General features: G+C 38.2%; 1 protein-coding gene across 1 annotated transcript; it reads right to left on the reverse strand.

Moving 5' to 3' along the window:
* Positions 1 to 4,028: 4,028 nt before the first annotated feature.
* LOC130425793 (obscurin-like) lies at positions 4,029 to 23,862 on the reverse strand. The gene is made up of 12 exons (XM_056752173.1): positions 23,835 to 23,862; positions 19,805 to 19,840; positions 8,841 to 9,128; positions 8,417 to 8,704; positions 6,359 to 6,634; positions 5,960 to 6,232; positions 5,739 to 5,876; positions 5,502 to 5,660; positions 5,136 to 5,414; positions 4,799 to 5,050; positions 4,578 to 4,719; positions 4,029 to 4,477 (listed from the first exon to the last, which is right to left on the reverse strand). Exons 1-12 carry the CDS (start codon positions 23,860 to 23,862, stop codon positions 4,459 to 4,461), a joined length of 2,178 nt encoding a protein of 725 aa, XP_056608151.1. The 3' UTR covers positions 4,029 to 4,458.
* Positions 23,863 to 24,002: the final 140 nt, after the last annotated feature.

Genomic DNA, 24,002 nt, shown 5'->3' on the forward strand with positions numbered 1-24,002 from the left:
CATTTAATTCTGCACATCATTTATTTAAAGGAATAGATCACGATTTTTTTTCATCATTTACTCACACCAGGTTGTTCCAAATCTGTTTAACTTTCTTTGCTTGGCTAAACACAAAGGAAGATATTTGGAAGAATGTCACTAGCTAAACAGATCTCGTCCCCATTGACTATAGCATTTACTTTCCCTACTATGGTCATAAAATTGGGATATGATCTGTTTGGTTTCTGACATTCTTCCAAATATCTTCGTTTGTGAAACACAGTTGTATTGAAACACTTTAACAAGTTGTAGAAGTTGATAGGTTGAAGAGAAACTACAAATATTGTTGATGTTAAATTTTACATTTATTCTCAAAAAAAGAAATGTGAGAATAAACTCAAGTTATGTGACTATAAGAAACGTTTAAGGCTAGAGCTACAAAAAACAAAACATGATCTTAAAATCTGTGATTTAAGAGTATACGTTTGTACAAAATATATTTGGACAACATAAAAAACTTCTAACAAAATAAATGTTTTACTTTATACAGTATTTAAAAACACTTTACAAAACAAAATAGTAAAATATTGTCAAAATGCTTCTAAGTTTATTTTTCTTAACAGAGTCACATAACTATTGCATATAGTCTGCAGTATAACAAAGTTCACTCATATTTAAATCAAATAATCTTCAGTAATAATTAATAACAATGAAATAATTTGAGAATGAAGATTAAAGTTTTAAGATTTAGTCAAATCCACCTTGTGTACAACCAGTTGTAAGATGAAAATAAACACATTTTGTATATCTCTTAGGAATCACACAGATCTTTGGGAATGGGACACAGTAAAGTACATTAACACAATGATTTGATTATATATTCCCCTTGAATCCAAACCTTATAAAAGTCCACTGACATATCAGATCTGAAGCAAAACATCTCTCACTTTCTCTCTCTTTCAATGGCACATAAAAAGGTGAATTTACTGATAAGACTTTTACTGCAACACATCAACAATATAAAAGTATTTACACAAGACTCATTACACCAGAAAAACAAAACATTTATGCTTGCAAATTTTAAATTTGATTAAATGTTGCCTTCTGTCCCTGATCTCATGCATAGTTGAAAACTGTGAGTTTAGGATCTCATTTAAATTTCAATTCAGAATTGAGGTAAATGACAGAATAGAGGAGCAAATGTATAGTATATTATCCATTTGAGATGACTGACATCCATATGTACCAGAATATTGTGGTTCAGTTACAGTAAACAGGGTAGTGCATCATTAAACTGAGATAACTGTGACAGGTTACAGCGTATCACTGATGTCTGAAATGACCCAGAGGTTCAGCTCTTATGTGTAGTTACGCCCCCTGTGACTCACATGAGCTGTTGTGTTTCTTAAACTTCTCAGATCAAGACGGTGATAATAATCAAACCTGTTCCCTTTCTGTCGGTCTCTCGACGTTGTGTCGAGAACGACAGATGGGGTTCGCCCTTGAGAACCAATCAACTCTGACTACTATAGAAAAGGCCAATGAAATTTGGCGAATGAAATTTGCATGCCGGGCTCCGCCCCCAGATATCCGGTATAAAATGAAGCCGGCGTGCATCACTCACTTACCTCTTGTTCTGAAGAGCCTGAGAGCCTCTCACGACTGCAGCAGAATACGATACGTGTTTGTGGCATAAGGGACACAACGTCTCGTTCCCTCCATCAGGGAACTGAGGTTACATACGTAACCAAGACGTTCCCTTTCAGTCGGTCTCTCGACGTCGTGACCCACTGAACATCTTGGTTGTGAGGGACAAACTCTATGTCTGTTTTGCCAGAAGGGTGGTGACCACTACCCGAAGTACGGAGGCGTACCTGCCTCTGACAGAGGGAGAGATGATGCCCCAAAGCTAGGGAGAGTCTCTGGCAAACTGGATCGAGTAACCAAGACGGACCGCCCTCATTAGCCAGCGAGACAGTGTGGACAGCTCTCGAGCTCCCAGGGACTGTGACAGGGTGACCAAGGGGACGGTCTGCTTCATCATTCCCACGGGGGGGTTCGTCGGCTGGCGGAGCTAACCATGTCGCGGGGGTCCCCGGAGGGAAGGTTGGCTCCGCCTTTTTACCTACCTGGCGGGACGGTGGCACGCACTGTCGGTTTGAGAGTGGTGACAGCCGTCGTATGTGTACGACCTCACGCCTCGCCAGGGTGTGAGGTTGGTTCGCCGAGCACAGTCCAGTGGAGTGTGCGATAGGCTGTAAGTACACCCGGGGAGAACAGAAAACTCTGTGAGTAAGTGGGCGCCAAGCCCTGAAAAGGGCCCGGCTTTGGTGACGAGGCAGGAGTCGTCCCGTACCGACCGATCAGAGCCGTGGCTGTGAAGGTTCGGGCCCAATTTTTTTCTCCCTTGGGTCTTCCCGTCAGTGCCCCTTCTCGGGAGAAGGTTGTTGACGGGGTGGAGGTTTCCCCCTCGACCTCTGCTTCCGGGGTGCCGCCTGTGGGGGCACAGGAACCGGAGCCGATGTCGAAGGGGTCCTGGGTTGCAGGGAAGCAGACGTCACGTGAGATCTCGGAGGCCTGTAGGTGAGTGCATCAAGAAAGCGGACTTCCTTCGAGTCACTCTTCTGCACAAGGTACAGCCGGGGTTGTCTCTCCTGGACCACTACCGTGGACATCGTCCGACCCAGGGCCCGCGCCGCCACCTTAGTCGCCCGTAGAGCGCTGTCAGTGGCGGCACGGAGATCCTGCATTATACCCGGGTCGGCCTTACCCTCGTGGAGCTCTCTCCACACCCTGGCCTGGCGGACCTGCAGGATGGCCATGGCGTAGAGAGAGGAGGCAGCCTGGCCCGCGGCAGTGTAAGGCCTCGACACCAGTGATGCCGAAGTCCTACACGCTTTGGACGGTAGGCGTGGCCGATTCCCCCAAGGAGGTAGCCGCCCGCGGCACAGGTGCACCGCAGGCGCCCAATCCACCCGGGGGATCTCGACGTAGCCTTTGGCTGCCCCACCAACGAGGGAAGTAAGGGAGCCGGAGCTGGTTTAACTGGAACGGTCCGTGAGTGGAGCGTTGCAAGTTTTACACAGCTCCTCATGCACCTCCGGGAAAAACATGGCACCCGGGGTGGGCGCGGTTTGCACCGCGCTCCGACCTCGGGAACCACGCATCCCCGCGTTAGCATGAATGACATCACTTCTGCTTCCTCCTGAACTCGACTGCTGGGGGTGGAGCTCGGATTCGGCGGAGTTGGATGCCAGTCTCCCTCCGATGCTGCGAGCGACATCTCATCTACGTCACACATCGTTTCCGAGTGTGTGCGTGAGGATCCGGACGGTATGCCACCGCCGGTTGGGGAACGTTTAGAAGAGCGAATCGGGGTGCGATCGGCAAATGAGCACTTGGCTGGCGGGTTTACGTTCGCAGAGTTCCCCATATCACTAACGCTGCTACGTGGGTGGTCATAAGGGCCGTAGCCACTGATGTCACAGCCCAGGTAGCAGACGAAATGGTGGCTGGTTCCCGTAGGAAGACAGCCACCCGTTACCGCAACTTCAGAATGACAATCTGCCCGCAGTGCGGGCAGATGTGTCAACGAACGCTGCTTCAGCGTGCTGGACGCCCAGACGCCTAACGCAGCAATCGTGTCCATCCCCCTCCTCGATGAGGGTGCCGCACCCAAGAGAACAGCGGTACATGCCGCGCTGGAGAGTGCTCAGTCAGTCCTAAAAAAAAAGTACTTTTTAGAAAAAATCTCTAACACCTCCGGAACCGCCGAGACGCCCAGGGGAAGGTCGCTGCAGGTAGGGACGATCCGCTGCAACACGTCGTAGATCCGGCAATGTAGAAGAAGATGAATTCATTGAATTTGTTCTGTTCGTAGTCATGAGCGAAGGCTCTTTGAACAAAAGGTAAGTGAATGATGCACGCCGGCTTCCTTTTATACCGGATATCCGGGGGTGGAGCCCGGTATGCAAATTTCATTTGCCAAATTTCATTGGCCTTTTCTATAGTAGTCAGAGTTGATTGGTTCTCAAGGGCGAACCCCATCTGTCGTTCTCGACACAACGTCTCGTTCCCTCCATCAGGGAACTGAGGTTACATACGTAACCAAGACGTTTTCTTTACCATGAATGTTTTGTTACTGAAACTGATATCAGATGTATACATTATCACATGACACTTAAATATATAAGCTGAAAACAAATGTTATGGCTGTCATGAATATTACACAGTATGAAAAGTTCACACATATAACACAACAATGAACTCAATTAAATCAATGCAATAGTAATAATGACACAAAGTCTATTAATAAAAGAAAATGGAGATTAAAAACATTTACTGTCTGTGATGCACATAAAGCTTTGAGTTGTTAATAGTTAGTATTAGTAAATGTACTGGTGTGTTTTTCTCCTCTGGTCTTTGATTTAATCTGAGATCACATCATTACATTTATTTATATTCAATCACATCACATTATTACATCCAGAAGCAACATCTGAAACAACAAAAATGTACTTAAAATGTTAAATGTAAAATGACTAAATTAATAATTTAATGTTATTCTTATATATTAAGATGTTGTTTTTATGTGTTACTTTTTCATGTGATCTGATGAATCAGATGTTTCATCTCTCAATCTGTAGCATTTGAACACCAGCACGACTGTCACTATCAGATATGGACAAACTGCCAGCAGAAAACTGAGAATCTTGAGACCAGACATCTCGTCCTGAAAACCTGAAAAAGTGTTAACATGTTATCATATAGAATATCTGAACTATAACAAACTCATCTCACATCACACAGACTCGCTCACCTGCGACTGAGATCCAGCTCTTTGGAGACTCTCCTCTCTCTGGGTGTTTACAGTAGTAGAAACCCTCATGTGACTTTGAGACTGTAGAGATGATCATCATGTCTCCTGTAGTCTGATTCTGCACCACTGATCCATCTTTATAGAATTCAGCTCTGAGGTTTGATGGGATTTTATCTTGATATAAACAGTGAAGAGTCAGAGAATCTCCTTCAGTCACAGGATGAACAGGACTGTCCAGAATCACATCAGCATCTACACAACAGAGGAACAAATGTAATGTAGTGTAATATAAGTGATATTTTATGTTAAGATAATAAATACAGAATTATAAACTCACTGTGTATTGAGATATTAACAGGATGAAGTTTGTGTCCAGATTCAGACTCACACCAGTACACTCCAGTGTCAGATGTGATGAGAGATCTGATTGTACATGTAGATTCTGTTCCTGTAGATCTGACTGATGATGATGAACAAGTTTCCAGTGTGTTTGTGTATCTTCTCACTGTCCATCCAGTAGAGTTCCTGTGATCCTCACAGCTCAGAGAGAGAGATTCAGATGAGAAGTGTTGAGTTCTGTTGGGTCTGATGATCAGAGACACTGAAGAAGAAACACCTGAGAAGAAAAACACAGCTTATAGATGAATGAAGAAATGAATGATATAAGAGCTTGTTGTTGTTTAGTTGTGTGTGTTGAAGTCACCAGTGATCCACAGTGGTTGTGTGCTGCTGTTGTGTGTGTGATAGACTGGATCTCCTCTCTCTGCTCCGCACATATAAACTCCTGTGTGCTTCAGAGCAGCAGAACTCACAGTGTAGTTTCCTTTAGATCCTCCACTGCTGTCTGACACCAGATCATAACCTGTCAAGGGAAATGTGCTATACATTAAGATTTAAAGATGGAATATTAAAAAGAGAAAATAAACTGAGAGTGTATTACCTGAGGAGAGATTGAGTTCAGTGAACCAGCTGAATGTCCAGCCTGTAGAGGATCTGTTAACCTCACACATCAGAGTCACTGAATCTCCTTCAGTCAGCCACTGCTGTTGAGAAACTCTTAAAAGTGTCTTGGGTTTATCTGAAAGTGAGAAATCTCTCATGAATAACATGTTACACTTCAGCTCTTCACACTAATAATGATGAACAAACATATAAACTCACATGATGATACAGTCAGTGTAACAGCTTCACTCTTCTCAGAGTTTTGTCCATTTCCTCTACACGTGTAGTGACCGCTGTCACTGTGATAAACTCTGATTTTACACTCTTGTGTTTTGCATCGGTTGACTGTATACTGTTGGTTATTTTTCTCTACAGTCCAGCTGTATGTCCACTCAGTGTCTTGTTTAGTCTGTATGTCACATCTCAGAGTGACAGTTTCTCCTGAGAACAGCTGTTTGTCAGGCTCAACGCTCAAAACTGCTTTAGGACTCTCTGTACAAACACAACACATAATATCATTTATTAATTTGTATAAATCAGATCTAATGTTCAGATATACAGCATGTGTTTGCATTAAATATCTACCTGACTGAGGTCCATGGCATCTCAAAATCTCACCTGTAACATTGATCCACAGAACATCACTGTAGTCTGTGTAATAGACTGGATACCCTCTTCCAGCTCTACACCAGTACTGACCTCCATCTGAAACTCTAACATTGGACATTGTGTAGGTGTTTGTATCTGTTGTCGTCTTCTCAGTGTTCTGTGTGTGTTGATACCAGTTAAACTTCCATCCAGTGAACTGATTCATGAGACACGTCAGAGTCACTGTGTTTCCCGTCAGTACAGATCCTTCAGTATCTGATGTGAGTTCAGCTTTTGGTTTTGATCCTGCAGGAGAATAAAACACATTCAGATGCTGAAGAGTCTCAGAGTTCATCCGTTTCACTGCCAATCCTAAATGTATGTCTTCCCATCTTAAATTGATCACAAACAAAAATGATATAAAAACGAATTAAAAAAAAATAACTCATCTAGTATCGCATGCTGGTAAGTCAATTATTAAATAAAATTTTATAAATTATTGAGTAATCCACATTTTAATTGGAGTCATTTTTTAATCTACAGTGTGTAATTCTGGAGGTGTCTGTCATTCTCTGGCACATCACTGATTTTGATCTCATGTATTGCATGTATAGAGGGTTTTATATACTATGATCATTTACATTAACATTTAGTCATTTGGCAGACGCTTTTATCCAAAGCGACTTACAGTGCACTTATTACAGGGACAATCCCCCTAAAGCAACATGGAGTAAATGGGCCTTGCTCAAGGACACACTGGTGGTGGCTGCTGGGATCGAACCAGCAACCTTTTGATTTACCAGTTCAGTGGTTTAACCCACTAGACCACTATCTCCACTTCTTATCATCTTATTACTGCAAAGAAACTACATTCATTTATTAAAGTATAGGACCGTGGATTTTATCTTTCAACACAGGATTTCTATTTAAATTTAAAAAGTTACAAACAGTTTTGAAAATATGAAAGATCCAACATTCTTCATCCTAAAACATTTGTTGTTTTCATAATTGTCTGTTATTTTATGTTTGTTGAATTTATTGTGCATGTATTGTGAAGGGACCGGTGCCATTGCCTCACATTACTTCAAATATAAATACTTGTATGCGGTTTTGACAAATATTAATAAATTATTATTCAACATTATCTTTTTTTAAATTTATGATTGAAGCACGATAACATCAATCTTTTCTGATACAGAAAGTAGAGAATAATTCATTGTTTAATTCTCCAATGAATGCTTAGGTTCTCTCTGCTAGGTCAGTGTGACTGTGAAAAGAGACTTCTTATCATCATGTTTAAAAACATCTTCTGTTGACACACACTCGACCCTTGAGGAGTTTGTGTGTGTGTGTGTGTGTCTGTGTGTGATTGTATTGTTTAAGGAAACTGAGAAAGAGTGTAAAATCACGAAACAGACATAACGTCATGTTTTAATTCTTATGATAGTAAATGTCTGTCATCTTTGATAGTCTATAGGACTCTGTGTCCTGTCTCATGACTCCAGAATTGTTTGAAAGCTTTGTGTTCTTGTTTATCTATTGATAACCTTTCATGTGAGTTTGATTTATCACGTAATGACGTAGTTAGTTGACTCTGTTAGCTTAAATACTTCTGCATTTTGGATGTAAAGCAGGTCGGCCTGTGGAACTACTTGAAAGTGTTGAAGCCGACTTCTGACAAACAATTTTTCTTCACTAATTTTATTCTATTAATTACATTCTTGAGTCTTCTTTCATCATAACTGGTCTACGGGTCTTTCACTGTAAACCCCCTACAATTGTTTTTGAATTGATCTAACTCAAAAAGCTTTAAATCTCAAGAAGCGAATCTGGTCACATACAAAATGGAATGAATCTATCATATACAAACAAATGAATCTATAAATACACAATAAATGTTGTTACAGTCACTGTAGCTCTGGGTAAATAAGGATAAAGAACTCTTTTATCATAAACTGCTTATATCCATAAATCTGAATTATTAATGCAAATGAAACCATATATTTCTGATCCTCTTTAAACACTGATACAACATGATGACTGACATGATGTTTCTTTAACACACACATGAGATGATATTAAACTCACCGATCACAATGAGATGAACAGTAGAGCTTCTCTGTGAAGTTTGTGGTCGTCCACGTATCTCTCCTCTACACCAGTACTGACTCTGATCAGATTGAGTAACTGAACTGATAGTGAGAGTGTTTGTGTTTACAGTGTAAGGATGAGAATTATAAACTTCAGTTCTGTCTTTATACCACAGATATCTCCAGTCTAATGATCTGTATTGTTCTATCTCACACTTCAGAGTGACTGTCTCTCCAGTGAACACAGATGTGTCTGGTGTTACTCTCACTGTAACTCTGGGTAAAACTGAGGAAAGAAGAAAATCAGGTTGATACAAATATTAATACAATATGATCATGAGCATAATGTGTTTGATAACCAACACATTCAAGATGTTTTTGTCTTTATTCTCCAATTTTACAGACATTGATCTTAAACTCACCCTTTACTGTGAGATAAACAGATGATCTTGATGAAGTTTGTGGTCGTCCATGTATCTCTGTTTTACACCAGAACTGACTCTGATCAGATTGAGTAACTGAACTGATAGTGAGAGTGTTTGTGTTTACAGTGTAAGGATGAGTCTTATAAACTGCAGTACTGTCTTTATACCACAGATATCTCCAGTCTAATGATCTGTATTGTTCTTCTATCTCACACTTCAGAGTGACTGTCTCTCCAGTGAACACAAATGTGTCTGGTGTTACTCTCACTGTAGCTCTGGGTAAAACTGAAGAAAGAAGAAATTCAGATTGACACAAATATTAAAAGGGTGATTTTTTTCTTTTTTCACAGAAATTTAATATAAATCATAGGGGTCCAAATAATGTTTCTGTTAAGTTTCAGCTCAAAAAGCACCACAGACCTTTTAATATTTCATGAGCTACATGCCCATTTTTGCATGTGAGGAGAAACGCGCTGTTTTGGTGTGTGTCTCTTTAACTGCAAGTGAGCTAATAGTCTCCGCCCCTTATCAGCAGAAAACACAGTCAGGGCTGTGAGCCTGTGCTACCAGTGACAAATCACTAAAGTATGGTCACATAAAGCGAACGAGAAACAAGGTCTCTTCTTTGAAATCCAAACACATTGTAATCAATAAGCACATCTGTGTTTCCCCAGGGGGCATTCGCGAAGCCCCTCCGGTCACTGATGGTCCGGTCACGACTGCTTTTGGGAGAGAGAACCGTGTTGCGTGTTTACAAACCATACACACAGTTTTCTGAAGTGAAGAAACACGAGACAAACGCATCGCTGTTTCTCAAAGTCAAATGAATGTTACACAGGACAAACCCGCCGCATGTTTATAAACCACAGACATTGTTTTCTAGTAGTGAACGGACAAACGTGTCACAGTGACATTTTATCTACTCGTAAGTCGGCGCAGGTCCCTGGGGTCTTACTTCAAAAATACCGGTACTTATGTCTTTATTTGCAGCTTTGTCTCGTTCAGTGTGGATGATTTCCATTAATAACTAAATAAATCCATCTCTCTCTTGTCTCCCGTGAGACTGAGAACATTGTTCTGTGTTGGTCTGTGCAGACAACAACAGAACAGTTCTTAAGTTTTTGCTACTTTTGCCATAATGTTGGAACAACACACATGTGATAACAGATATGGTGGCAGCGCAATGGGTGGACACGTTCAGAACAAGGGGCGGAAATATTATAATAAGAACGGCTGCATACGTCATTAAGAGAGCGATATTCTCACATAAAAAAGTTCATCATTTGTCCTTTTTCACATTGTCTGATTTGGCAGATGCACAAGAGACCCGATTTAGCATTTAAACGTTGAAAAAAGTCTGTTTTTCATGAAATCACCCCTTTAATACAACATGACCAGAGGAATTACGTTTTTAATAATTAACACATTCAAGATGTTTTTGTCTTTATTCTCCAATTTTACAGACATTGATCGTAAACTCACCCTTTACTGTGAGATAAACAGATGAGCTTGATGAAGTTTGTTGTCGTCCATATATCACTGTTACACACCTGAACTGACTCTGATCAGATTGAGTAACTGAACTGATAGTGAGAGTGTTTGTGTTTACAGTGTAAGGATGAGTCTTATAAACTTCAGTACTGTCTTTATACCACAGATATCTCCAGTCTAATGATCTGTATTGTTCTTCTATCTCACACTTCAGAGTGACTGTCTCTCCAGTGAACACAGATGTGTCTGGTGTTACTCTCACTGTAGCTCTGGGTAAAGCTGTAAAGATAATGTAATATTTACTCAAAGGGCTTTATAAGACACAAAAAATCTTATTATGAAATGACACATTCCAGTCATGGATGCTGATTGGTCAAAAGCAACGGTATATTAGTTAGGCCTGGACGATTAATCGTTTTTAAACCGAAATCGCAATTTGAAGGAGTGCGATGTTCAAATCGCAAAAGTTGCGATTATTTCGATTAAAAGGGCTTTAAATAAGATATTGCACCTACGTAGTATTTGACAGCAATCTTACGTTTATCCAATAGGTAGCATTTTAACACTTTAGTGATGCGCGGATGGCGGTTATATCCGTGGGCGCTGTGGATGGTTGATCCGCCGGTCGGATAATAAAAAAAACATTCTGATTAATTGCGGGTGGGTCGCGGTTGGATGATATCATATACAATATTAACAAAATTTCTCAAAAAATACGAACATGTTTTAAATGCATTTTTAATCAGGCGCTAATTTGCAGTAATTTAAAACAAATGCGCGCGTGGCGGCGGTTGATGGCGGTCTATTTCTTAAAGCAGAAATGGAGGCAAAACGGATCCGAGAGAATTTTAAAAGGGAGAATTAAAAACAAAACAAAAGGTAGGAAAGATAAGTACCGTGTGGGAGCGTTTCAGCGAAGTGGTTTTAACAAGGATGAATCAAGTGCTGGGTATGTAATATGCAACGACAGTGAGACACTGTATGTATATTAAAGCCATAAGACTGGTACCTCTTATATGGTACATCACTCGAAAGATTAGATTTAAGCATTTGCAGACAAAGACAGTGCTAGAAAATTTGCTGAGTAATTAAAGTAACGATCGGGTCCGGATATCTATATCAGAGAAAACTATACGTGCGTGCGGGCGGGTGGATAATTTATCGAAGCAGCGGGTGCGGGTGAATTTTATCTTATCCGCGCATCTCTACTATAGGCTACATGCTTTGAATTGGCAAAGAACATCGTTTGGGAAAGATGAGCGTGACCGGGAGCAGCAGTTCAAATTCGCAACAAAGTAACGTAATGTCTGCTGAAGCGCAAAGTCCTGCAGCAGCAGACGACTTGGTACCTAAAAGAAAAAGCAACGCTTATGTTTGGAATTATTTTGAAAGTCCGTGTCGCCCTCGCGACACGATTGCTCACGCGTTTGAAATTAGCACACTCTAGGACAAATTTTCACAATGGTAGGCCAAAATAAAAGAGGCCATATAACTGTAATTGTTTAAAGTGTGTTTGGGATCTTAAAAGTTTAAGGTTTTATTTATACTTGTTAATTTAGGTATTTAAGATACTGCTGTTATTCTCTTAATTTGTCATGACATTTTTGCATGACAACTTTATTTATAAAAAATGACCACAGTGTGGTTTTAAATAAACAGTGGGATAACGTTTCAATAGTTTGTGATTTTGCTAGGTCTTTCTTTGATGCATGCTGTTAAAACCAACACAACAAAACCTAGCTCATTTTTTAAATAGTAGTCAAATCGCATTTAAATCGCAAATCGCAATTTTGGTCAGAAAAATCACAATTCGATTTTTTCTTCAAATCGTGCAGCCCTAATATTAGTCAATATTTGTGTTGTAAATGGTAATTATATGTTAAGTGTTTTAGAAAAGCTCCAGTACTTTGTGTCACCCTGTCTGGAAAAAACTTTAAAAACATTTGAAAGTCTTTAATGCTAATATAGTATCATTAAAATTGTTAATTTCAATATATAATAATATAAATGAAAACTACAGTACTTTGATTTGCGGTTTTATTTTATTTATTACCATGTTCTTCTTCCCAGTGTGACAGAAAAGACTTTCATTTAAAATAGAGACACTACTGTACATTTTATGTTTCTACACTGCCAGCTAGTGTCTCCTCTTCCATCAATGACACATGTTCATCAGGTCAAACAGACACTCGAGCTTTTGGTCTTTCTGTACAAAAGTCGTGTCAGGAATATTCTACACGAACACAGATTGACTGATGACAAAACTCTCTATCAGATTTATCCTCTGAAACTACAACTGGCTTTCAGTGTCATATGAAGAATCTGTTTTGTGTTTATTATTGGAGTAAAATCACTCTTTCTGGTTAACTGTAATGTGTCAGAGTGGCTTGTGCAATGTAGATGTGTGTCGCACACCAGGGCCGTTCAGAGACATTTAAAGAGGCAGGTGCTCAAAGTATAAAAGGGACACATGGAACAAGGCTTTAAATAGGGCTGTGCTGAAAACATCAATACTGTATATCGTAATTAATTCCTTGCTGATACGTATATCAATATGGATGATTCTGTATTGATACAGCAGCAAATGATGCAGTTTTGAAAAAGAAACAGAAAAGACCATTCCAATGTTTAAAAGTTAAAAAATATTTGATTTGCAAATATTAATAAATCTTGGATTAGAAACTGATGGAAATTAAATTGCCCAACCCTTAAAGGGATAGTTCACCCAAAAAGGAAAATTCTGTCATCACCTACTCTATGGAAGTATTTTAATGACATTAGTTATTGAAGAAAAAATAATCCTGTTTTTCTATTACCAGTGCTTCCATGTTTAGAGTCTGCAATTCAATATGGTTGTACATTTAAGATGTGAATATTTCAATTAGAAACATTTCACACTCCGTTTCATCGTCTAAAAATGAAATAATCAAAAGTCACCTTTTAAATTTCATTAAAAAAATTCAACTTGGTTTTAAATACAACCTTTAATATTCGACAGATAATCTTCAGTCCAAAAAAAATTCGCTTCCACAAATTCAGAGGTTCAAATTCGGCTTGAAATTAAGCGTTTCAACGTCAGGGAATCCGAGGAAAAGCAATAGAGCGCCGATTCTACAAACGCATTATCTCTTCCTGCTACCTGACCGCTTCACCAGCAGGTGGTGCAAGTCGGTTCTGACGTAGATCAAAGCAAGAAACGCAGAAACTCTTTATTTGTTTGCCACAAAGTCCACTCATCTGCTCGATTAAGTAAATATTGTTGTTCTCATATATAGCTTCTTATGTATCTTCAAGAAGAAATGTATTGACGTTTGTACTGGCGGCTTAGCTCACCACCATCAGCCCTGGAAAGGACATGGAGCAGGGGGACAATTCCAGGTGGCCTGGAATCATTGGATTACTCATACATTTATAATATAAATTTAATTATTTAAATATTCTACCCGATCTCCTTGTACTGGCTATCTAGAGTACGAGTTTATGTTTGTATTTGGCTTGCTTTGTATACGCATCCATTGCTTTTTACATGCATATGATATACTAACATTAAGTCATTTTGCAGCATTTAGCATCCATCCATTTTCTACCGCTTATCCGAACTACCTCGGGTCACGGGGAGCCTGCGCCTATAGCATTTAGCATTTTTATTCAAATTAACTTAAGAAGAGTTCAGGGAGCAAAAAAGCGATATGTCATACAGGAGCAAAACAATATTGGCTAAGATCGTGTGTGTAAATTACTTTAAATTATTTCTGTAGCTTGCCAAATACAAACATAAAATTGTGCTTTTGATAAGTACCATCTTAAGTCATCGAGTAATGGTTTGAGTTTCGGTGATGAGAAAAAATGGATATATAACAGTGCTTAACTGAACCATACTGTGTATTGAACTTTTAAAATAAAATAAGTTAATTTCATGAAGCTATTTGAATGACACATGCAATGGTATATTTGGTATAATGGTATATATTTATTTTGGTTTAAACTAAATAAGAAAAAAGCAATAAATATCCATTAAAAACTGACTACAGTAGTAAATGAAATAGTAGTGCAAACAGATATAAGAACAAGCCATGAACTATTTTTATCAGAGCGTAAAACAATCTACAATATAATAACATATTAAAATAAGTATTTTCTTAATAACATAATTGTAAAATATTTTAACTGTAGGCTATAAATGTTTAAACCTAAACAAACCAATTACCACTTAAAGGTTCTGTATGTAAGTAACAGAGGCCACTATTGGCGTAGTTGGAAATTGCAATCTACAGCTCCGCCACCCCCCCTCCTATTAGAGAAGCTACGGTTGCCGTCACAGGACAAAAGGGTTCCGTAAATGATAGCGGCCATTATCGGTGGTGTTGATCATATCAATGCAATCTACGTCTCACAGGCGAACAACACACTGAAGTTACGGACACAGGACAGAGATGATGTCGTCTGAGACATCACAGAGTAACCTTTGCAATTTAAGTGACCAGGCTTATTTACAAAGAAAAATAAATAAATAAAAGTTACTAAACATCTCATCATTTACTGTAATCGTTATAGTGAATATTATTGTTACTTGTTTAACATTGTGTCTGTGATTTATTCGCTTATTTCGCATATATTTTTTGGCACGGTAACTTGGTTCGTAATTTACAGCCAATTGAAACAGCTTGCTAATGCTAAATGCGTGTAATCTAACCACGAAAGTCTTAGCAGACGTTTTTCTCATCATCACTGATTAAATCGGAGGATTTAACACAGGTAGTAAGAGGGAGAGGTATGGGTGTTGGAGATGCAGGCAGGGCGAGGAGGGGCAGAGGAGCTAACGAGGACCTCACAAGAGAGAGTGTGGATTCGGGTTTTCTGCCGTTTTTTGTGTCGATTTCGCGTTGCTGCACAGATTGACGCTTTATCGGCTCGTGTGCAGAGTATTTGTGGTCCGCCATTAGCGCACATACTTCTTACCGCAACAAAGAACCGTTTCTATTTCTAATAAAAAACACGACAACTAAATTGTGTTATTGTTTTTTCTCTTCTTTTGCTAATCCTTCTATGTAGTGGCGTGGCAAGCTAAGACAAAACACAGCCAAAGAAGAAGAACTAGTCCCGTGCATCCTGCGTTTTACGAAACGCGCTTAGTTTGTCCGTGTAGTGCTACTATAGAAACATGGCTGTGCAGTGTGATAAATTACATGTAAGGGTGTGCCCGCGGTGTATATACTTAAAATGGCTCATTGTAAGGTAATATAAACATTTCGGGTAATTTTGTAAGGTATTTCTTCACCACTCAAAACATAGTTTTGTATTATATATTACATTTTGGTGAATAAATCCTTCAAATTCCTACACACTGTACCTTTAAAAGAGACATATCAATGAAAATAATTATGCCTACTTTTCATCTGAAATCTCTGAGGTCAGAACAAAAAACAAAGCCAATTTTAGTCTATTAGGCTAAATGAACGAATAAATAAAAAAGGAACTGAAATACTGCAATAATAAAGACTCCTACCTAACTCGCGTCATTGTTTTCCCTCCTAGTCATGTTTTCAGCCTATGTGAGAAATACGCCTGGACATCCTAAAATTCTTATTGTGCCATTTTGTGCTTTTTGCGTTCATATTCAGGGCTCTGCCGCATTTCTGTATAGCCTACGCTTTATTAAAAAGGTGTAGGCTATACTAATTTTGGTCATCTGGTCTGAAGATAAAGCAACATTAAGCATTTTATCAAGGTACACTGGCCGTGATGGCGTGGTCCGTGGATGCTAAAAGGCATAGAGTACAAGCACTTAGCAAACCTTACAAGATAACGTTTTTGTTCCACCATTCCACCATGCATGTTCCGGATATTCAGTATGGCATGTGGTCCCTTGTAATTTAAAATGAATTTGCTTTCCCGAATCGACTCGAAAGACACAAATTAAATCAGTTTAATTGTTATGTAAACAACAAATAGTTGTTGCACCAAATTAAAACAAGGTAATGAAAGGAAAATAAAAAGAAAGACTGTAGAGATTGCTGCCTTGTCATATAAAGAAGCACATACTGGGAGTGTCACCTACGTGTTAAAATCGGAGCAGTTATCAATAAGATGCTGGTTGAGATCTCAATATTTGACCGCTTTAAACACAATAAATGTCCTGTAAATGCTGATGATGCATAACATTTATGTGAAAATGATGTGTTGAAGTAAAATTAACCTAATTCCTTCAAGCCAGAACAGGTGGGCAGTCAAAGTCTGAGCATAATAGGCCTAGAGTGTGTCTGTACAGACTACTGGCACTGCTGATGATACATAAGAAGCTATCTATGAGAACAACTAAATTCGCTTAATCGAGCAGATGAGTGGACTATGTGGCAAACAAATAAAGAGTATCTGCGTTTCTTGCTTTGATCTACGTCAGAACCGATTTGCACCACCTGCTGGTGAAGCGGTCAGGTAGCAGGAAGAGATCATGCGTTTGTAGAATCGGCGCTCTATTGCTTTTCCTCGGATTCCCTGATGTCGAAACGCTGAATTTCAAACCGAATTTGAACCCCTGAATTTGTGGAAGGGAATTTTTTTGGACTGAAAATTATCTGTAGAATATTAAAGGTTGTATTTAAAACCAAGTTGAATTTTTTTTAATGAAATTTTTAAGTTGAATTTTGATTATTTAATTCTTAGACGATGAAACAGAGTTTGAAATGTTTCAATTTGAAATATTCACAGCTTAAATGTACAACCATATTGAATTTACATTTACATTTAGTCATTTAGCAGACGCTTTTATCCAAAGCGACTAATATGTGGGGTAGATAATGGAACCAATTAGGACAGCATAAGTACAACAAAAGCATAAGTGCAATCAAAAAGAAGACTAGTCTCATATAGCTTACAAAGTATACGGAACCATTCATTCATACATTTTTTTTTTTTAGAGTAGAGAAGAAAAGAGTAGAGAAGAAAAGATTTAGAACAGAACAGATCAGTAAGATGTTGGCGGAAGAGATGTGTTTTCAGGCGTTTCTTAAAGATGGCTACAGAATCTGCAGATCTTGTAGAAGTGGGCAGATCATTCCACATAGGTGGAACAGATCCGGAGAAGGTGCGCGAGAGAGATTTTTTACCTTTATGGGATGGCACCACAAGACGTCCCATTTCATTGAATTGCAACTCTAAACATGCAAGCACTGGTAATGCAACAGGATTATTTTTGCTTAGTGGTTATTCAACATCTTTTTTCTTCAATAACTAATGTCATTAAACTTCCATAGAGTAGGTGATGACAGAAATTTCATTTTTGGGTGAACTATCCCTTTAAGGTCCATACAGGTCCAAGAAATATTTCCAGCCCAATCCAATGACCCCTCAAAACCCCCGTTAAGGGAATGAAAAGTAGCCCAATTTTTTCCGCTGTCAAATCAAAGTTAGCAACAGCCTAAAGACATTTTATTGCTATTTTTACTTATCTGAATGGTTTCCAAGGTATTCTATGTATGTTTTAGTTCTGTTGAACACAAAATATGTTTTTTTTTTGTCACCTTTGATTACAATTACATTTTTTTTCTGCTATTGTAGTCAATGATGCCAAAGAATTTCCAGTAACTAACATTCTACCAAATATCTTTGTGTTCAACCGAACAAGAAATGTATACAGGTTTTGAACAACTAGAGGGTGAGTAATTCATAACAGAATTCAATTTTGGGTGGAGTGTCTCTTTAAAACGATCCCATGTTTGCTCGAGGCCACGCACGGAAATGGGTGAGAAACGTAAGGCATGCAAACACTTGCTTAAGAAATAAGATTGTAAAATGATTTGAATAAAGTACAATGTGCACAAGCACCTCACTGTTTTACTTGTTATATACTGTGTATAGCGCTGCTCAAACATGATATTTGGCAGCCGGAGGAATCAACTGTTGTACATTCACGAGTGATTTCTTTCATTGTGCAACATTACATTGGAAGACCAGAAGAGTCGTGTATAAAGTAATAAAGTATTTCATTGTTTAATAACTAATTCTACAATTAAAATAGGCATTTATCCATTTGTTTTTAACTTGATTTATTTATTCAAATATAAATAGGCGAAATGATGAAGTAAATTATCATTTGATATTTATTGTTTTAATGGGCATTATAAAGCGTCATTGTAAAAATAATTCATGAATTAATTATTAATCCATCAATAAATACTTTAAATTAAAAAGGAACTTAAAAAAAAAACATTGAACACGAAATAAGTACATAATTTTAAAGTGCATTAATACATTTGTTTATAAATAGTCGAATTTCAAAATGTATTTGAAAATGTGATTTAAAAAGAGGAATAAATAATTGAATTTACAAATTAAACTAGGATTAAGAGTTTTAATCAGTCGTTTAAAAGATAATTTCTTTTTCCATTTGCATTTCCATTTCCCCGCTGCCTTTCCTTTTCTGATTTGCTATTCGATGAGTTCAGTCATGTAGCTTTTCCTTTTAGACTCTCTATTTAGCATTTCCCTGACACTTTGGCACCTGTCATTGGTAAAACGAGGTGAAACAATGCAGACTAGCTATGAAGAGAGAGATGTTACAAGCTCTCTGATTGACTAGTTCCTTGTACGTCATGTTCAGAGGTGTGTCATATGAGCAATGGAGAAGAGAGGATAGTCTGTTGTTCACTACACGTGTAACCAGCGTGTTATCAGCGCCTGCTTTTTCTCTAACAGAAATCATTGGAAAGGAACCTTATTGTTAGAACAGGTTAAAACATTCACACTGAACGTGGAAGCAGCAGTGCTGCGGTCATTTTGGCGCCGAGTCTATTTATGATGCGCTGCTTAAAGTGACAAAAGTTATAGTGCTTATAGAGCAAATGCTTAGAATTCACACGGATTCTATTAGTTTTAGATTTAACTATTTATAAAGGAATTCATAAATGGACAATGAAATTATGTTATCATTTATTGTTTTTTTTTCAAGTCCTTTTTATTTGAAGTATTTTTTGATGGATAATTATTTTATTTATTAATTATTTAAAACAGGGCATCACACTAAATGATAAAATCTTCAGACTAGCGGAGACGTTGTGCAACAAGTCCAGACAGAAAATCTAGTCAGAATCTTAGCAAAAGTCTTGTAGTGTATTCCAGCCTTAAATCAGTATAAAATTTACTTTTTTTTTCTTATTAAAAAATATTTATTAATATGAATAAATGAAGGGAAAATATTTCCCCTTTCTTTGCAATTCGGCACTAAAAGTATATTTAAAACATGGAAAATTGAGCAGAATACATTTATTTTGTATATTTTTCATGATAGTTCTTCTCCTTTCAATTGAAAGCATTAATGTAGGCTATGTTAGAATGGATTTATGAATGAATTCTCTAATGATGGTCAATCTTGTGCTACACAATAGATCATTTTTATATTTCTCTGTTGAATATCCACTGTCTCAGATTATAAATATTCTATGTGATGTGATAAATGAAACAAAGTGACTCACCTTCAGTTTCTTCAGAGTCGATAGCTGATATCAGCACTGTAAAGAAGAAAGAGAAAAACACTTGTGACAGTTTAAACATGGAGCTGATATATAATAAAACAAGTGATTTTATTTTACACAGAGAGCTGAAGATCCTTCCTAAAATCCCCATGTTGAGAGACATGAGCAGATAAATAATAGATTGTTGCTACAATGACAAAAATAATCAACAAGTTCTGCTGTTGTGTGACACTGCAGCCGCACAGATAGATGTCAGTATAAAGTCAAACATCATCATCAGCCAGGACAACAAAAACATAAAACACATCAAAACAACTCATTTTCTTTTCCAGATTGTTGTCCAACCTTCTGAATCTGAATGACTGTAGATTAATTCATCAGAATTTCAGCCATTTAATGGTTTATGAAAAGATTTCAGATTCTTGTGACAAAAATACAAAAGTAACAGACGAGGTTTGGACCCAAATGGGCATCTTTCCTTCTGGTCGTAATGTCAGAGAATTTTGGCTAGCAAATCTGGGCTTTTATTAAAGGAAGAAAGTGTGAAATCATCAATATGTCAGAAAATCTTCTTTAGGCCAACACATCTCATCAGACTGGTATGAAACATCATTACACTAATAAACATGAATATTGTATTGATTCAATACTGTCATCACGTCTCATATTCACGCTGCTTTTTCATAATGTTGTTGGAATAACATTATATATTTACCATTACAGTCTGCACTTGTCAGTGTATTTATCACTGTGTGTGTCTGTGTGTGCAGATGTGAACAGGAAGTGAAGTATAGATGCCCACACTCGCTACACACTCGCTACACACTCGCTTAATCCAACGTGGCGACCATATGCAAGTTGATAAAGCAGAAATAATCCATGAAATATGAAGGCAAATAGACTTGTCGAAAAATATAAAAATGTATGATGATAAAGAGGATTTGGTCATCAAAGGTTTATCTGGTTGTTTGTTTTGTTCACCATTTTTTCACCCCTGCACATCACTTGCTTGCACTTATACACCAGTTCTATTTGTAGTTTTGACTTCTGTATTTGTCTCTGAGGTCTGGCAGTATTTGTCTTGATTTGTGTCTTTTCACCACTGATCAGTCATAATGTCTATTTGTAGTTGATAGTGTATTTATTTGGTCATACTGTATGCAACAACGATTCCTCTGTATCTGCACTCTTTCATTACGATGTGTGCAGCTACACTTAAACCCCTAAACCCGCCAAACTAGTTTTGAGACGTGAATTCTAGTTTTGCAAAAGAAAATTTTGAAACTCTTGAAACTCTTTTCTTCCTCTTTAGTTGATTTGTGATTTTTCTCATCTCACTTCTTTGAATTGTGCAGCATCTGCTGTTTAAGGATGTTTTACCCATAAAGGACACTGGCTGTTTTCTGTCATGTACACTTGTGGTTGGGCACCACAGACATTCTAAACATGTATAAATCTGACAAATGTTTGATGGACAACATGAATGAAGAAAAATACAAACGTCATTAAACTGAAGTAACACACCAGTCTCCCTCATTCACCTACAACACAAAAGATGCTTTTCTGACGCACACACCATCAGAACTAAGTGCCTGACCTTAACACTAAACTTAATTATAACATAAACAATATAAACCAAGTTTTGAACCTCAAACAGCACTTTAAAGGGGTCTCAGAAAGTGAGGACCGGCCAAAATGTCCGTTCTTTACTCTCATAGTTCTCACACCACTGGTCTAAAACTTAAATCAGTCCTCATAAAGATAGATGGACACGCACACTCACACACAAAAAAGTCTGAACACTTACTGATGTCTTTATCTCATATATTATAGATGCTTTATATAAATGTGACAGTAAGTGATGATCAGTGAAATACACAGAGAGAAGAAAATAATACTCACAGAGCACTAGAAGAAGAGACCTGAACTCCATACTGATCTACTGATGACACACTTCAACAAACACACTGTGTTAAACACTCAAACACTTCCTCTATTACATCATGAACCACATCAATGTGATTGGTTACAAATGAAACGTCAAACTGACACACATGAATTTCTACATCAATGTGAGATCGCAGTGTCAAATGGAGTAAATCATTAATTTGTCATTAACTGCACATAATAATGGTGATAGTAATAATGTTTGTAAAGATTTGTGAACAACTGCTCTCTTTAACACACACAGGTTAATACAACAGAACCCAAATAAAACAAACCAAAACCTCAAAAACTCATCTCCATTCAGTCAGGTGAAATACACGGATGGTGCTGAGTGTCAATGATATACATGTACCTGTGAAGATGAGCTATATCTGAAGATCAGAATAACAGTTTCTTCTAGAGTCAGTAAACAACAGATGAGAACATCACAGCAACCAGCTAAACACTTCCAGAAGTTTCATTCATCACACATTCTGTGAATGAGTTCTGATGCTTTGATGCTTTGTGTGGAGATGATGTGCTTCTGCAGATTTGTGTGAAATACTTAACAAAAATGTATACTGGATCATTTATACTGGAGTTGATACATAACTAAGAGGCAATAGTACAGAAAGAGGAAGTGTACCACACAGATAAACATGTCTATAAATAATAAAGGGACGCTCAAAACTAGAAGTTAACACATCTCATCTGCACATCATCTGTGATTTATGTAAAACTTTTGCGTTCTGACAAGAAACCTAAAAATACATCAGATCACTAGATAACAACACATAATAAGTTTCAATTGCACAGCTCTTTTCCATCAGCTTTACAGAACAAGATTCACATTTATCTTTCAATAAAACTTTCTTAAAACGGCAAACATCAGTAAAACTTTTTCTCATATGAAGAATTCTGAAACTCTATCCTCATGAAAGTATATTTTTACCTGCAGCTTGTGAAATGATTGACAGCTGAAACCCTGTTGAGGAGAGATGAGCTCATACTTTCATATCCTGACCAATAAGAGAAAAAAAAACTCATCTCATAGAGCTATATTAAAAGATGAACCAAAACCACATCTAGGACATAAAAACACTAAAGACTTGACATGCACAGTATCTGACCACCGGATTTTCCCAAAAGGTCTAGTAGAGGCGGAGCGGGTATGGTTGTTACACTTTGTGCTTCATCATCTGTATCTCAAAGAGTGTTCAAGCTGGAGGACTCGAGGATTCATGGTCTTGTGCCATTTCCTTTGAGCAGCCCTGAGTTTACTCTGTACTGGTCTTGAGGACATAGGACAAAGGTTATAGACAGGATGTAAGTTTTGAGCATAAAGGGCTGTTTACACACGAGCCTGGCTCCGCTTCACGAGCCTCCGCTGACTGCGCGCGCAACTCCCCAAACTGATGAGACGTTTATAGTTGACGCGTTCGCCGTTGAGATATTCTTTGAAACGACATCGTCCTGCATCCGCAGGAAGTAGAAGAGAAGTAGGAATTTTACCAGAATTACGTCAGATCATTCAGAATAGCGTCTTGCCAGCAGCTGCTCGACAAGGAAACGTAGAAGATTTTAAGTTGTTGTTACTGTCAAAAAAAGGGCGAAAAAGGAGATGGAATGTCTCTACCACTGCATGACACAAAACGTGGAGATATAGAATACATCACTCTTGTGAAGCAGATGTGTGTGATAAACGGGGAAATGCATTTTGAACTATTGTTTGTTGATTTAATAAATGTTTACATCAAACTTTTTGTTCACTCTTTCATTTCTATGCATAATGCAGACACATTTCTACATATTGTTGGTTAGGGACTGCTAAATGTACATTCCCATAGATTAACCCATCGGATGTCTTTATTTTATATAAAATGAGAAGATATAACAGTTCAAAAGAGCAATGTTGATATATATTGTTTTATTCTGAATAAATTATAAAACAGACAAATTGATGATAAAAGATGTCTTTACAGGCGAACCTGTTCAGCCAAAATCTCTTCAAAGCTGTTCATGTTGACTGCGGCCCCGCGCGAACTATTCGCTCGAGTCACAAAAATGTTTTACATCCCTCCAAGCAAAATGAGCTCGTGCTCACCAAAAGCGAACTTCGCGAACACCGCCATGACGTCATATTTGGCGCGCGCACCCAAGCGAACTAGCGAATGCGTCGAGTGTAACCTGCCCTTAAGTAGGGATGGTAACCGAGAACCGGTTCTTCTTTAGAACCGGGGCCCAGTGAATCGATTCCTTGGTACCATTAGCG

Source organism: Triplophysa dalaica, chromosome 7 (assembly GCF_015846415.1).
Source record: "Triplophysa dalaica isolate WHDGS20190420 chromosome 7, ASM1584641v1, whole genome shotgun sequence".
Taxonomy (NCBI): domain Eukaryota; kingdom Metazoa; phylum Chordata; class Actinopteri; order Cypriniformes; family Nemacheilidae; genus Triplophysa; species Triplophysa dalaica.

Bases quoted from the DNA above. Each gene is read 5' to 3' on its own strand.
- LOC130425793 (XM_056752173.1), bottom strand. From the start codon at position 23,862: ATGGCGGTGTTCGCGAAGTTCGCTTTTG. The intron at 5,661-5,738 runs GTAATACACTCT...TTCCCTTGACAG, and splicing joins TGAACTCAATCTCTCCTCAG to GTTATGATCTGGTGTCAGAC. The intron at 4,720-4,798 runs GTGAGCGAGTCT...ACACTTTTTCAG, and splicing joins GAGCTGGATCTCAGTCGCAG to GTTTTCAGGACGAGATGTCT.